At 44.4% G+C, this 16,985-nt stretch overlaps 1 protein-coding gene across 4 annotated transcripts in view; it reads left to right on the plus strand.

Moving 5' to 3' along the window:
* The window catches only part of ppargc1a (peroxisome proliferator-activated receptor gamma, coactivator 1 alpha), a 310,846-nt gene that overhangs the window by 262,247 nt on the left and 31,614 nt on the right, over positions 1-16,985 (plus strand). For 2 of the 4 annotated variants that reach the window (XM_082527603.1, XM_082527604.1), the window contains exon 2: positions 15,320-15,499. In XM_082527603.1, coding sequence (XP_082383729.1) covers positions 15,320-15,499 — 180 coding nt within the window. Of the gene's footprint in view, positions 1-12,394; positions 12,673-12,692; positions 13,138-15,319; positions 15,500-16,985 lie in introns of those variants that run through there. The other 2 variants (XM_082527605.1, XM_082527606.1) reach the window with 2 other exon arrangements.

The raw sequence follows: 16,985 nt of genomic DNA on the forward strand, positions 1-16,985 counted from the left end.
GTAACAGAAAATCAGTAGACTTTTCAGTCCAGTTAAACTCTCTCCTGACCTCCTCCAGTCTTGATTTTTTTTCCTTCAAATTGGAAGAGAAAAAGGTACAACAGTGAGTGTCTACAGCCATCTGTAAAACAAGTTGGAGGCTATTCATAGTTTGAGGCTCAATTTCTGTCAGATTTCTGTCAGATTTGGATCCAACATGCAATATTGTGTGCAAAGCATCTGATTAGAAACTGCCTCATTTTTCAGCATGACAAACATGCTGCCAGTGCAGTAAAAGCACACCTGGATAGAAAACAAACGGAGAAGAAACATCATGGATTGGCCTCCCCAGAGTTCAGACCTAAAAATGATTGAAGCAGTGTGAGATCATCTTGACAGAGAACAGAACTAAAGGCAGCCAACATTGCCAACATTTATCAAGAAGTCTGGAGAACTACCTCGAAATTCTAACTAAAGAAATTACAAGAAATCTTGCCTAGGGGAGTTCATATAATCTTCATATAATTTTAAGAAGCCAGTAAAAATACCACTGTTTACAAGATTATATTTTATCAGACGAGGTCCCTCATTTGGACAGGGACTGTGTACTACAACAAAAGATGTCATTTGCCAGTAGTCCTTGGACTATAATGGTCTACAAAGTGCACGTGGCAAAAATCTCGCAACCTGCCTATAAAGTCCGTAAAAACTCATGTAAAGATATCTGTTTATAGGGATTAATAATTAGATAGTGTGATAGAGCTTACATGTGCTGCTATACACGTTGGTGCTTATTGTGCCATAATGCCCCATAAGACACGGCTTGTTTGAAGGTTTTACCAGATGAAAGACTGGAATTATGCAAACTGCAATAAAATGTGTTTGGTCAAGAGACCATAAAGTAATTCTCAGGTTAAATATCTGCCATGTCGACCTGTATAAACAGACATGTTTGCACTGTAGATAAAACCTTGTGATAGCTGTAACATCTTTAGTGGAAGTTTTTGGAAACTGGGTAATTTTCCTAAGAAGCACAACACAGAGAAGGTAGCCCATAGAAGAATGCCATGAAAGAGGTAGCAGGACTTTTAGTTGTAGTGCGTCACTGGTTCACAGTTAATAGGATCTCAGTGGAAAACGTTGACTCAACATCAGTAAATTCCACGGGTAACATTAATCAGCAGCTGTGCTTCTGGGAAGTAAAAGCACAGTTTTAGTAAAGGCGTAGTAAGGAAAGCAAATCATTTTTTCTCAGTTCTCTGCAAACGTACCAGAAAGAAACGAGTGAATTGCCGGAGGAACTCCTGCATTGCATCAGTAAAATGAGATGTGGGCATCGTTGTCAGTGAAGATATTAGCTTAAGAGATTTTTTTCCCCCTTCCATTTGTTTGTTCTCGAGACAGCTCTGACAGCATGACTTCACTTGCACCAGGAACAGGCCTCGAGATTAACATCGAGATTAACATTGCCATCTTAATGCATCTCCAAGCTCATCGTTTTGTTTCTTCTCACTATCCCCCCGTCCCTTTTTTCCCCTCCCTGCTTTCTTTTTCCTCCTCCTTTTTCATCCCTGTCTCCATCTTGTCACATTTCTGAAAAACTGGCAACAAAGGCGTGAAATTGATGTGATGAAAAACAACTGGGATATCTCTATGAGCCATTTGCTTTGCCGTTATGGCCACCCTCTCTCCCCTCAGCGTGGCTCTAGGCTTTCTGTTGCGATTGAGGGCATACTGCAAATTAGCCAGCAGCTATCTGAGGTTACCAGCCAAATGCATGGCTGACCTCGCTCCCTGCCAAGCATAGCCCTCCTACCAGCTTTATGCCCAAACTTTGTTTCACTGATGCTGGGCTTTCATTGCCCACTTGTATTTATTTATTTATTTATTCTTTTGCCGTGTTCAAAATTGCGTTACAGACACATATGAGCCGCAGTATTTATTTACTTTGTCACACCTTTAATAATCCTGGAACAATTGAATTTAAAGAGAGGATGCGGTGAAAGTTTAGAATACCTAATGTTACTTATGTTAATATAATTCAAAATTGCATTTGCACTGACAAATGGCTGCAGATACTCCAAGTAAGAATAGGATAATAATAAACAGGGATTAATCTTTGCTGTGTTTCATGGAGCTTAGATTGAGTATTATGCTAAAGCCTGCTGGTTATCTTCTTTCTTTCTTTCTTTCTTTATATATATATATATATATATACAGTGGGGCAAAAAAGTATTTAGTCAGCCACCGATTGTGCAAGTTCCCCCACTTAAAATGATGACAGAGGTCAGTAATTTGCACCAGAGGTACACTTCAACTGTGAGAGACAGAATGTGAAAAAAAATCCATGAATCCACATGGTAGGATTTGTAAAGAATTTATTCGTAAATCAGGGTGGAAAATAAGTATTTGGTCAATAACAAAAATACAACTCAATACTTTGTAACATAACCTTTGTTGGCAATAACAGAGGTCAAACGTTTACTATAGGTCTTTACCAGGTTTGCACACACAGTAGCTGGTATTTTGGCCCATTCCTTCATGCAGATCTTCTCGAGAGCAGTGATGTTTTGGGGCTGTCGCCGAGCAACACGGACTTTCAACTCCCGCCACAGATTTTCTATGGGGTTGAGGTCTGGAGACTGGCTAGGCCACTCCGGGACTTTCAAATGCTTCTTACGGAGCCACTCCTTTGTTGCCCGGGCGGTGTGTTTTGGATCATTGTCATGTTGGAAGACCCAGCCTCGTTTCATCTTCAAAGTTCTCACTGATGGAAGGAGGTTTTGGCTCAAAATCTCACGATACATGGCCCCATTCATTCTGTCCTTAACACGGATCAGTCGTCCTGTCCCCTTGGCAGAAAAACAGCCCCATAGCATGATGTTTCCACCCCCATGCTTCACAGTAGGTATGGTGTTCTTGGGATGCAACTCAGTATTCTTCTTCCTCCAAACAGGACGAGTTGAGTTTATACCAAAAAGTTCTACTTTGGTTTCATCTGACCACATGACATTCTCCCAATCCTCTGCTGTATCATCCATGTGCTCTCTGGCAAACTTCAGACGGGCCTGGACATGCACTGGCTTCAGCAGCGGGACACGTCTGGCACTGCGGGATTTGATTCCCTGCCGTTGTAGTGTGTTACTGATGGTGACCTTTGTTACTTTGGTCCCAGCTCTCTGCAGGTCATTCACCAGGTCCCCCCGTGTGGTTCTGGGATCTTTGCTCACCGTTCTCATGATCATTTTGACCCCACGGGATGAGATCTTGCGTGGAGCCCCAGATCGAGGGAGATTATCAGTGGTCTTGTATGTCTTCCATTTTCTGATGATTGCTCCCACAGTTGATTTTTTCACACCAAGCTGCTTGCCTATTGTAGATTCACTCTTCCCAGTCTGGTGCAGGTCTACAATACTTTTCCTGGTGTCCTTCGAAAGCTCTTTGGTCTTGGCCATGGCGGAGTTTGGAGTCTGACTGTTTGAGGCTGTGGACAGGTGTCTTTTATACAGATGATGAGTTCAAACAGGTGCCATTCATACAGGTAACGAGTGGGGGACAGAAAAGCTTCTTACAGAAGACGTTACAGGTCTGTGAGAGCCAGAGATTTTCCTTGTTTGAGGTGACCAAATACTTATTTTCCACCCTAATTTACGAATAAATTCTTTACAAATCCTACCATGTGAATTCATGGATTTTTTTTTCACATTCTGTCTCTCACAGTTGAAGTGTACCTCTGGTGCAAATTACTGACCTCTGTCATCATTTTAAGTGGGGGAACTTGCACAATCGGTGGCTGACTAAATACTTTTTTGCCCCACTGTATATATATATATATGTATGTATATGGCTTCTCTTACAACCAGTAAAACATAAGGTATATGAGAATTTAAAAAAAAAAAAACTCCCCTCGGTTATGTTCATCCCGACGCCTCCCTCGTGAGCCATGAAATCGGGCTCCGACTTTATCCCAGAGCCTCACGTTTACAAGGAGAGATAAGGGCAGTTCAGACCTATTGTTGCAGCCGGCATGACCCTAAACATAAAAGGCCATCTCGGCCATCTACCATTGTGTGCAGCTACAGTATATATTGAGCTGCATAAACCCATCCTTTTGTGTGAAGTGAAAAGAGAAGGGGCCTCTTAATTAAGCTGGCGAGAACGTAAGTGACTTCCTACGTGCATAAATGAATTCTCAAGGAAGTAACTGTGTCATCCTGGATGTGGATAAATGAATAAGTTGCTGAATGCAAGCGGCAGTAAGTGGGTTAGCATGTAAATAAATGAATAAGTTAGCAAATTAGAGTTTAAGTGTGTTAGCATGTAAATAAATGAATAAGCAAGTGAATTACAATGCGAGGGAGCTCGCAGGCTTGAATAAAGATGTTAAGGAAGCGAGTGTCAGCACTGCAAAGGAAGTTATCTCTCTCTTCAGAAAAGCCTTTGAGGACACAGTTGTTCCAAGCACGGCTTGTTGCAGGGCGGTGAGACGGCTACATCTGGCCCGCGCGCGTCATATTTTCTCATGTACAGATGACATGCCAATTACTCCTTAATTACACGCGTCATCTGGACCAAAGTGCCCAATGCCAGTGCTGATTAATCCTGTTTATTGTGGCACTGATGACAGTCCCGGTGGACACAGACGACGACAAAAGCACACAACGAGGGATTATGAAAGGCATCGGGAAAGGAGGCTGCAGGGACAGGGAAGCCAGGGCAAGGGTTGGCTGACTGAGCGGCTGCCTGACACTTCCCCAACGCTGTAAATTTCAACCACTGATAATCAGATATACTGAAAATAAGTGATGAAAATCGCTTTTATTTTCCAGACAGTGGAAACGGCTCGGGGCATAACGACGTCTGAGTGGAAAAAACGAGGAACGCTTTGGTTGCCAAAAACACTGAGGTTGCTTACTCACGAGGAAAAAGCCAGCATTATTGCTCAGCCCGGGCCCTGCAATGTGCTTACACACGCTTTCGTGCTGATGGGTGGCTGCCAAGTCATTTGAATATCATGTCCAGTTAAAATCACGATTTTACACACATCAAAACCAATTACTTTCTGTCGTCTTCAAATCCGCATCTCATTATCTCTTAGTTGTTGTTGCTAACGAGAGAGAGCGGGAGAGTGGGGGGGAGTATTTTTGCAACTCAGTTTTACTTCCAAAAATGTGACAGTCGCGAGGGGGCAACGAGGCCATGCTGGTGGTAGCGGGGGCCTGCGTGCGTATATCTGTGTGTGAAAATCTAGACCTTCCCATAAACGAACATGTAGGACATGTGAGGCAGATACCCGTCGTAAGCAGAAAGATATCAGACCGTGACTGGAATATGCGCGGGATGGGAGTGTAGTAACCACTAGATTTAACCCTGAGATACTGGGTGTGGACAGACTGGCACTGGGAAATCAAGCAGGGGATCGTGAGGTGGCTTATCTTTCAGATGAGAGATGGAACAGCTTCGGAGAGCGCGGGGAGACGGTCGTCGGCCTCCCATCGCTCTGACCCTTTGTCAGGCCGATACTTCCTGTCCCCCCCAATCACGCCTTCCTGTACTTAGGCTTCCATCTTCCTTCCCTTCCTTCCATATCTGCCTCTAATTCATGCCCGTCTTTGTCCAACGCTTTCTATCACTCACAGCAGCTCCCTCTTGCTTTTGTTACTCCCTGTCACACTCTCTTTCAGCGTTAGCTCCATCTCCATCCATCTGCTCCTTTTGTCTCTTTGCTCTTTTTCACTAGGATGCCTTGGCAAAAAATGGGTATTGACTGTGTCTTCTCTTTCCTCTCATCCCTGCTCTTTTTTTATCATTATTATAATTATTTTATTTCATTTTGTTTTTTAACGTCACTGTGTACTCCAGCACTACAAGCTCCTTTTAGGAGGTGATGTGAAGACTAGTAGAAATGCACCCTGTAAGGGGAAAAAAAGGTGATGATACAATCAGTTTTATTGTGCTGTAAGGATTTTTTTCAGGCTTGTGGTTATACACCCGGTATGCAGCAGGCTGCATGAAAGAATTGCAATTCGCATGCATTTTTCCCTCTCTCTCCCCCCCCCCCCCCCTCTCATATTCCCCCCTTTTCCTTCTCTTTTCATTGCTCAAAATAATTAGACTGCAGTCTGGACTCAGGGGTGTAACGTTTCTGCTCACGTTTCTGTGATACAAGAGTGAGTTGAAGCACAAAAAAACCCCGGTTGTGCTGTTCCAGAAATTTCTACCTGTGCGCCACTAAACACGCCCCCCTCCCGCCTTTCCCCCTGATGCTGTTTTAATGTGGAGTTCCACAAGGTGCAGCGCACTTTAGCTGACCTAATTCTTCCTTGGCACTCTTCCAGTGTTAAGAGTTCATAAGGACTGCGCTGTCAAGGCACTGAGCCCTGCCTCTCTATTATTTTAGAAATCAAGCAACATCTGTTGTGCTGTGCCCCCACCCCCCCGACTCGTGAGTCACTGGAGATCATTTTGCAGTTTGCAGAAGAAAAAAAATGCACCTACATTTGCCCGCAGCCCAGTGATGAGACCCCGTTAACGTATTTTCACTTTGTTAAACACGATCCAACGAGCAGAAAACTGGCACTCCTGTTCTTCTGTTGCCTGTATGATTACTGTGCCGCACAGATCCGTTTTTACAGGCCACGGCTTTTTGGCTCACCAGCTTAAACTTTGCATTAAACTTCAAAAACTGCCTTAGCGGATAAACAGCATGACAAGCACTATTTTCACATGCCCTTTCAGTAGGAGAAAAAATAATAAAATTTATATGTATATATATATATATATTTGACTGCGAAACAAGTGCATCTCATTTCCTCTAGTTACATCTTTGGGCATGTGGCATCTGTTTGGATTTTACAGCAATTTCAAAGTTTCAGGGTATGAAGCATTTTAAGCACAGGGAGTGTGCGAGTCTTGTTTATGTGTGCGCGCGCTCGCAACCCAAACCCTCATGGTCCATAAATTTTAATATTCCTTGTGAGTACTATACCCAAGCAAAACACAAAGTGCCTCACAAGTCCCTACACAGAGCGCTAGTTCTCCACCAAGATGCATTTCACACCAGGCCCGTGCTTGCAGTTACCCTCTCTCTCTCTCCCTCTCTCTCTCTCTCTCTGCTGCCACTTTCTACATGCATCTTGCATGACTCACAAGCCCAACAACAGCACCACAACACGCGGCTTCGGAGGGAGTCTACAACTCACTTTGCCATGTGACCGTGATATTATTTGAGCATAGTGGTGGGAGGGGGGCTGGTGATGGTGGTGGTGGAGGAACGGCCGCTACTGCTTATTCTCCACCTCCCAAAAAAAAACAGAGCTGGAGTAAGGAAAAGGGGGAGGGTGGTCCTGCGCTGCGCCCCAGGCTCCTTTTTTGTGTTTACCAGTCCCTGCGTGGGACTGATGCTATTTTCAATTCCAAGTCTCAGCCATGTCTAACTGGCCCTAGCCTCTTGATGCCATTTGCCTTAATAATATGGGCTGGATGCTCCGTGGGGAAAGTAGCCGCCATCCTGAGAGTGGCTAAATGACACAGTGGAGTTCATTGATGGAAAGGATTACATGCTTGCACGCAGGGCGGCGAGGCAACGGGTCCTCTGAAGGGCACTACAAAGAGAGGCGAATCTTCACAGGGGGAGAACGCACTAGCTTACTGTATGTCAAAGGGGGCGAGCGTCGGCATAATTTGTAGCGTCACACTGTTCATCTCACTTATAATGCATGAGTTGGCAGCCTATGGAGCCTGAGCAGATGTGTGGACATGCACTGCAGTGCTGAGAGGTAAAAGATGAAAACTGTTTTTAAAAAGTTGCCATACATTTAAAAGTCTAACCCATTTGTATTTTGTCTTTTTTTTTCTGATTTAGCAAAGCCTACTTTGAACACAACCCAGTGTATTAATTCGACACCATATCAGAAGCCCATGCATGCACTGTGTATCCATTACATTTCCTGTAGCCAGTTCTGTATGGCATTACATCCTATGTTATTGTAGAGCATTTGACTGTTGCGAAATGTGACCACTTCCTCCTCTGTCCCCTAATAAGGAGAAAACAATATGACTCATCCAGTGGAAAAACGACCCCCGTGCACCGAAGATCCGAAAGCACATCCACCGACAGCGCTCCATGCCAAGCATAAGCTGTCTTATTATAGGCCTGAGTGGCACATGAATAGATGCAGCACTCTGCTTTACCTCTGCCCTCAATTAATTCATATGAATCCAGCCACCATGTATTAAAATGGCCAGATGCTAGGATGGATTCAGTTGGGAGCAATGACATGCAACAAAGTGATATGAATCACGCCCCCCCCACCAGACATACACCCACACACCCATGGTGTGCAGAAGCACACTCTCAAAGGGCCAGTGACACAATTTAGAGATAAAGCAAAACAAGACACGGCCACTTAAAGTTTAAGTCACAGCTGACGCGGATTTAAACAGGATGCGTTCGAAGTCGACTCGTGATCTTAATTTCACCCGCAGAACCCGTCCATGTAAATTCTGCTCTTAAATAGAAATGTTAATATCAGATTCAATCTAAGACCAGAAATGCAAATAGGCGGCTCTGTTCCACGAGTCAGGCCATGTTGAATATTCAAACAAAGATAATTATCTGTGGATTAGACCCATTTTGGCTTTGATGACTTCTCTTGTCAACTGACTTTTCATTGAATTCCTCTAATCCTTTGTTTAAAAAAAACCATGTAGTTTGCCTCCTTGTGAAAGCACGTATGTCTCATTTAACAGATCACATTGCTTGATTTTTTTAGAGACTGGATCAGCGGTTGCTTTTCTTTCTTTCTTTATGGTCCATCTTGAAGCAGGTTAACGCTCAGCAGTTTGCAATATTCAAGCCGTTAGCAGCGGTTTTTTAGACATGCTATGCATCAAATAGGTGCTGGCAACTTTTCACACTCCATCTTGTAGATTTGGGCCTTTTGCGAGGTGATATCTATAAGAGCAGCTAAACGCAAGGGTGGTGAGAAAGCGAAGACCCCCGGGCCATTCGCAGGAGCAGAATGATTGAACACGTCGTGATGTTGGTCCCGTAGCTCGCAGTGCTTTGGCCCGACTTTCTCCTCTGACGTGGGCTACTAAACATCACCTATTTCTCATTCTGCACAAGCCTGCGTCAGTCTCCCCTCGTACTTAGCCATTCATTATCAGCTCTCTGCAACTGAAACAAAAGCTGTGGCATTTCAAAGATTACCTGTACTTCAGTAGGGCTGTAGAGCCCCGTTTTCCCCCCCACCTCTTTTGAAACGACTCCTATATCTACAAACATCTCCACCACTGCATACATAAACAGCCAGCCTACAGCAAGAAAGTGTTCGCAGAAAAAACAACAACAACAGAAAATGAATCAAAGGCCATTCAAGAAAGAAAATCATAGTACATCTATATTTAGCTTCTGTAGTCTTAATTGGCATGAAGAGTACAATCAGATAAGCCATTTGACTGTGACTCACATGCTGCTTCAGGAGAGGGAGAAATATCATTTACTGGCTTTGGTCTCTTACCAAGGTTTGTTTTTCTTTTTTTTTTTTAGTAAACCATGAACCTTAAAGTGTCTATCCGACCGGTATCTCCTGTCATTGCACTAACAGACATTTGTTAGACACACAAACAGTGTCGACCCACTTCATCTACACGTTTTTTTTTCTTTGATCACAGAAGGACTTAAGTCCAGGTTGTTGAGCGTTTTATCCGTGCCGCACTCACAAAGCCACCTACCTTTACTCTCCATGTCACTCCCATGTTGCCCCTATATTACTAACTGTGTAGCGCTGGTCCATCTGGGCTCTGTGAGGTCACTGCACACGCCACCTGCTCCGATCAGGTTTCGCCTTGGCTCCTGGTTGGCATCTCTGGGCACGCGTGGAGAGGCAGATGTATAGATTTAGTGGTACACATGCCCTCACATGCCTATAAGCGTACCATACACACACTCATATGGTATGCACGCACACACACACGCACGCTGAGCATACACTGGTTTTCCTTGAACATAATCGGTGCAGTTTACAATTTGCATTTCCAGCTTTGTGTGCAATTTTGTGTTTAATGAGATTTATTGTAAGTGGATCGCTAATATTGGGAGGCAGCTGCTCCTTGCATGCAGGTTGGCTTAACAGACTTACAACGCGCGCACACACACACACATGCACACACAATCGGATAGGGGATGAAATATCCCGTCGAGCGAGTTTCTTATTGCAGAAATGTATTGTCAGAATTGAAGTTATTTCCCGAGAATAATATCCAAACAAGAAAATGCTTACATCTTAACAAGCGTTATTTGTTTACAGTCTAATGCAATAGTGTGGGTTTGTAATAGCATATTTCATTAAAACGCTGAGAAAATTCCCAACTGACGCTTAACTCCTGACGGCTTCAGTGCAGAACTGAGCTGTAATGGATGATGAAAGGGAGACAATAACATTTAGCACACAGTGAATTACTCCTGCTGAATTCCTGTCAGTGCTCCAACAGAAAAACCACTGTTTGAAATGTCCACAAAGCTTTTGTTTTTATTTTACTGAGGCACTGTTGCCTATACACCTCTTGTTTACACTGTATACATGGTTAATACTGCCACCTGTCCTTTTCTTTATTGCCTCTGAATGGACAAAGAATTACTTTCCAAAAGGCAGAATTACCTTCTTTGTACTATATATTATATGCCAAAAAAACAAAGCTGTTTTTTCTTTTTTCTTTTTTTTCCAGTCATGAAAGAACAAACCTATTTTAGAATCTAAAAGGAAGGATTTCAAATGATTTAACCCCCATATTTACAGAAAATAATGCAAAGTAATGCTTGTGATTGTTGAATTGAATACTCTGTTTGGATTTGATGACATCACCACTTTCACAGCTGCCTGACCCGGTTGAAGATCTCACAGCTAATTAGGTTAATTGGTCAGTAATATGATTAGGTGTACAAAGAGCATGGCAGTGAGTCTTTAAGTAAACACTGCAGTGTTGATCTGTGAATATCAGCCGCTGTGCATTTTCACACCACATGCTGCTGAACCTCTGCACAGTATTGTTGCATTTTCTTTCTTACTATTTATGTTTATTTTTATACCTTTAGCTTAATCTTTTGAACACATGTAGAACTGCAAACCATATATGACAATAAAGTCTAGTCTATTCTACGAAGTAAAGACGGGAACAGTTTATCACTCTGCACAACCAAAGAGTGCAGCAATTTCAGAACATTTTCAGTAATTCAAACATTTAAACATTCTAATATCATTATTATTATCCCCTAATTATAATTCCATTATTGGATTTAGCTGGCAAGACCGAAAGCCAATTTTTTTTATGGCTGCGTTGCTGCATGAAGTTGAGAAAAACCTCTGAGAATCACTGTCAGTGAAGAAAGAAAAGAAACACATAAACAAGGTTGAAAGGACAACACGCGCAACAGCCTCATTTAAAAATGTACTCTGAGGGCGTCAGGAAATCATCCTGCGGTATGATGGTTCAGGATTAGAGGTTCTTTCTGAAAATCATGGACACTGCATCCTCCAACCCGAAATCCTGCAGCTTTGTTATCTTGATGTAGGTGCGCATGAGCAGGCACATCTGCGAGGGCACCATTAACGCTGAACAGTCTCTGCAGGATTCGGATCAGCATGTGCTGGCTGCCGACTAGATGACATATCTTTTAGGCAGAGACTGGCTTATTTCAGTAAGACGGTGCCAAACCACATTCTGCGCATATCACAGCAGCATGTCTGCAGGGGGGAAAAAGAGAGCCGGGGGCATGGGGAGGGGTTGTAAAACGGGAACAGATCAGGCTGAGAAAGTACTTTAAATGAACAATCGTTTCATGCAGCAGAAAATGCAATATGTTCTTTGCTTATTGTGGAGAAAAAAAAAACCTATAATTACAAAGCTGAAACTTAATATGACAGATTGCACTGGTGCTTAAACTCATTAAATTGTGCTTTACAGTGCTGGTGAGACATCATTTGACTTGTGCTTTCTCCATTATATGGTCTCCAAGTTTTCCTGGAATCAGTGATACAGTTACTATTAAGTTGCTGCAGAAGAATTGTAATATCAATATGCCTTGCACATTTGCAAACAAACTGAGATCACGAGGCTGAGACACAAGTTCACATCCAGAATCTTACTGATTTCGTTCTAGTTAATCTTCCAGTAAAGCAAGTAAATTGAATTAAGGACTGCTCTTTTTAGTCTGTGCAAATCCCACGAACCACCCTTCTTAACCTATTTTCATAATGCCCCCCCCCCCCCCCCCCCCCCCCCCGCCCGGCATATGGATAGATGGGTTTTGAGTTTGGCATTTTTTGCAGTGCACGGAAAGGATTTTACTATGTGCGCAGCCAGACCCCGCCTGCTCAGCGCGCGTCACTGGCGAGTAGTGTGTGGACGCGGAGTCACTCCCCTGACTACTTTTAATAGCTTTGTCATGTGATGGAAAGCAGTTGTAAGACAGGTGCCCTCGGTTCATTCTCGGCGAGGGGCAGCAGTTGCCTCTGTGAGAGCGAGTGGGAAGCGTGTGTGGATTTCCTTTTTTTTTTTTACTTGGTTTCTTCCCCCCCCCCCCTTTTTTTCTTTTTTTTTTTCTTTTTTGTTTAATTTTTCGGAGCGTCATTCAGTGGCTGGATGGCGTGGGACAGGTGTAACCAGGACTCGGTGTGGAGAGAATTAGAGGTGAGCGCATCAAATAAAATCCGGCTTCTTTCATCTCTCTAGCCCTCTGGACTTTTTTTTCTCCCCTCTGGAACGATGGACAACACTGGCACGATGATCTCCACATAAGTCTGCACTCTCTCCCTCTCTCCCTCTCTCTCTCTCTCCTCCTCTTCCTCCTCCTCTGTTGCCGGTGCTGTTCGTGGCTTAGTGCGCGTCTGGACACGGTTGAGGATGCGAGGGATATACGACACGGGAATATATGACAAGTGGAGGGAATGTGCGGAATCTCCCTTTTCAGCCCAGTTAAAGATGTAGTTGTTGTAACGCGTGCACGGGCTCGGGACCATTGCTCTCCACGTAGGATCCCTGTTTAGTCGGAGCAAGTGCTTGCAAGCTGGCGGATATCTTTCCAACCGCGGACTGTACGCGCTCCGGTGCCGAGAAGGTTTTCGTGCCGAAATGACTGAAATGTCTCAAAGTCAGGTATTTCGCTGACGCATGAAATCCAAAGACGAAAATAATTCCTTTGATGTGCTGTGTCCAGATAGCCAGGTGATTTTTTTTTTCAAATGCAAGTGCAAAGGTTGTCCACACTGACGCACCGGGTATCTGGCATTGCGCAGGAGCATGTTAATATTAACGGTACCGGTACCACGTCTGTGTGTCAACATTCCTGCCGGAGGAATGCTGCCCTGGCTGGACGGCAACATCGCGTCCAGCTAGAGTAGATCATTCCGTGTTCTTGCGAATTTATTTACAACATTCTGCTGATTTTAAACGCTTCATCCAAGTCATTAGCTCACTATCGCTCCTGTCTTTTTTTATGCAGCTTACTTTACCTGGTTAAAGCGCATGCAGACAATAACGCACATCAAAAGGATACTTATTCGTCCCCCCTTTTTTTTACCCCTTAATCTTCCGAGTCCACCCAGCTTGTTATACAGAGGTACTTGTCTGCGTTCATTATCTCAGTGATGCCTCAGAGAGGGTTTTTCACAGTAACTACATGACTGCAATCCGGCTGCACGGCTGCGATTTTGTGGTCTGCGTGATCAGATTATGAGAAAGAAATCAGCTCTTATCTAATTAAAATGCGGCTCTGTGTGTACGTGTGTTTGTGTATCTGTATATGGACGTGTGTGTGTGTGTTTTGCAGATCGTTTTCGGGATTGTTTGTTATTCGGACACCCTCCTTTGCACTTACTTCCAGGTACGCTCCAGGAGAGCATCGTTTTTTTCCTTATCTTTTCTTTTTTTAGACTGCGATTTTAGTTTCCACTCTCAACCCTACCAATGTGCGTGTCCTCCTTCAGCCGATCGATGCTGATAAAAAATGTATGCACGTATTAAAGCCCTGCTATTTAACTGTCAATCAGCGCCGCGCTCCTTACTTTAATAATCTCTCTAGCAGGTGCTTTTATGCGCGGTGCGTGCGTAAATCACCGGAGCGCTGTGGTGCACCCTGACTGTCTGTCTGGCGGCGCTATTTCATTTGTTCGCTAAGAAATCCATAAGATAATTGAGCACAGGGACGTCCATCCTCTGAATATCCTAACGGCTTTATTGCCATTTCTTCATTCCGTGTCTTGTCTGACTGGATCATCTGGGGGTGGGGGGAAACCTAAGACGCAGTGAATCTGTCCTCCTCTTCGCAGTCGCAACATAACGGATTTGTCTCATCACGGTCTTAAGTCATCGTGTATTCGTGTTGGTGCGTTTCCGAGGACAGATGAACTGTGACACCGGTGTCTGGGCGGTTTTTCCTTCTTGGCACAGCATCCGTCTCTCAGCTTTGCCCTGAGCCGAACCCGACTCTCACCCCTCCTCAGGCTCCGGGCCAAACACATCCGGGCTTCTTATGTCGTTCTTAAGGCCGGCGTTAATACATAAACAGACGCGTTGTCAAGGAGTGTGTAGACTACAGTATGAAGCTGTTTTCACAGGCTGGGTTCAGCATTTGCATAGTCAAAAGTGTAAACATGCAAACATCCCCCGCTCTGGGGGATTTTATTTTTTTAATTTTAATTTTTCCTTTTTAATGACCACTGACTCTCTGGTTCATAGTTTGCCCCAGAAGAAGCAGACTTTTGCTTGTTCAGCTGCTGGTTCAGGGGGGAAACAAACTCACACACCCCCACATCTGATGATTTGTGTGTGGCAGAAGCTGTAACATCTTCTGCATACAGGACACACTGGATAGATTACATAAAAGTGGCTGGTGAATAACAAAATGTCAACAGGCAGCATTTAGTAGCGGGGAGGCCGTTACCAGTGGCAGTGTAAGCAGCACACTGGGAGGCTGAAGAGAAGCTGAGTGGAAACAGGTTGCGGGGCTTGCACGTTGTTGTGCAAAAACAAGCCCGTCAGGAGCGACAGTGAGAGAAGTCATGAATTCCAGCTACTTAGTGTGTCACATGAAAGTGGCAGATCAGCAGAGGCATCCAGAATGATCAAATGAGGGAATTAGAACGTGAATTGTCACTAAGACGAGAAGCTCGGGCTCATAATACAAATGTATGAGTTCCCCTTGTCATGCCCAGATTACCAGTCCCTCTATTCTTTTGCAGGATGGCTCAGATAATTCATTTTCTGATTTGCACATGAAAGATCTGTCATTTCTGTCTAACCATCCATGATGTTTTTCTTTTTTTAATCTTTTCTCCAGTGTGCTGCCTTGGTTGGTGAAGACCAGCCCCTCTGCCCAGACTTACCTGAACTTGACCTCTCAGAGCTGGATGTCAGTGACTTAGACGCAGACAGTTTCCTGGGCGGCCTCAAATGGTACAGTGACCAATCAGAGATCATTTCTGCTCAGTATGGGAACGAAGCGTCCAATCTTTTTGAGGTAAGTACATAAATATCACAAATCCAACTATTAACGGCCTTCATTAATGTCTTTCTCATTGTACGTGAATTATTCATAACACGGCTAGCAAAATGCTGTGGGACATTTTGCATCCATGGTCATTTCATTATTTGCTCTCCGAGGGGTCAGCACTGAGCTGGGATAAAAACACGGCCAGGCTATCGCATTCTTGAATGCAAGCCAAACACAATGCACAACTGTTGCCAGTTTACAAATACGCTTTTTGCAGGAGGAGTCGGTGTGAGGAACGATAAGCCCGAAAGGACTTTTGTCCCCTTTTTTGGACCCTGGCCGTGACGGGAGACAGCCTTATCAAATCCTGGAGCATTTATTTCAGTTCAGAGTTGGTAATGCGGCACACATCTGAAAGAACGCGTCCGTAGTAAATTTATAGTCGGGGCCACTGTGTTGCAAAATGCTTCTCAAAGGTTGGAGTGTAAAACTTTAATCTTTGCCCCGCTTCACTTCTCTCCCCCTCTGCTTCTCTCTCTCTGCACTTCTGTACTATTCTTTCCATTGGACTCTCTTTCTTTTCTCACCCGGCGACAGACGTCAGCGGGTGATGATCTGGCCGAGGCCATAAAGCCATTGGTCTTGGGACTGAGTTCCAGTCCCCAGTTCATTATAAGCCTTTATCAGTGCCAGAGATAGACAAGAAAGACTGAGATTGGATGCTTTAGCCTCGCCTCAGGAGGAAAAACCCCATCTGAGAAGGCAGTGCATGTGTGTACCTGTAGCGTAGTCCTGTAGTCACACTCCTCGGGTCTCTGTTGTGTGTTTTGTGCGGCTGTGCGTGTCCTCGGTGGTCTTGCAGGCAACAGTTGATAACAGACTAAATTCTTTCCACCACTACTACCACCACCACCTTTATATCACCAGACATTCTCCCACCGTGGACCACCCCAACATACACGCACACACACACACACGCACACACAAAGGGGGGTGGTGGGGTCTTAAGTACTAGCTGGTGTGACTGTGGCTCCTCTGTCGTCTGAGAGTGATATGGCTTGCAGCCACCGAGTGGCTCAGGGGATGGATAAAAATACCAATGAGAGTGTATATGCGTGCGTGTGTGTGTCGTTTTTAAAACACAATGGAACTTAGCACCCACTGAGGACCCCGATGAGGAAACTAGCTCCGAGCGAGAAGCTGTGACTGACTTCCACTGTGAGCCTGAGCTTGTATTTGCGTGCCTACAAGTGCACATGCTCCCGCACACCTACGGCACGTGTCCGACAGCGCGTGAACGCCGTACGTCGCAGTAAGCGGGTGATGTTTTCATGCGCTCATCAAGCCAGCAGCTATTGTTTTATGCCAAGAATGTGGAAGGGCTTCCAATTAAGCAGTGAAAACTGGGGTTTCAAAGGAAGTAATACATTTCCCTGACCAGGGATTTTTCCATCTTTGGAAAGTTTCTAGTCACCATATGAAGCACTCAGTTCATCATACTGCAGGACCCAGT

Source organism: Aulonocara stuartgranti (genome assembly GCF_965226115.1).
Source record: "Aulonocara stuartgranti genome assembly, chromosome: 3".
NCBI lineage: Eukaryota > Metazoa > Chordata > Actinopteri > Cichliformes > Cichlidae > Aulonocara > Aulonocara stuartgranti.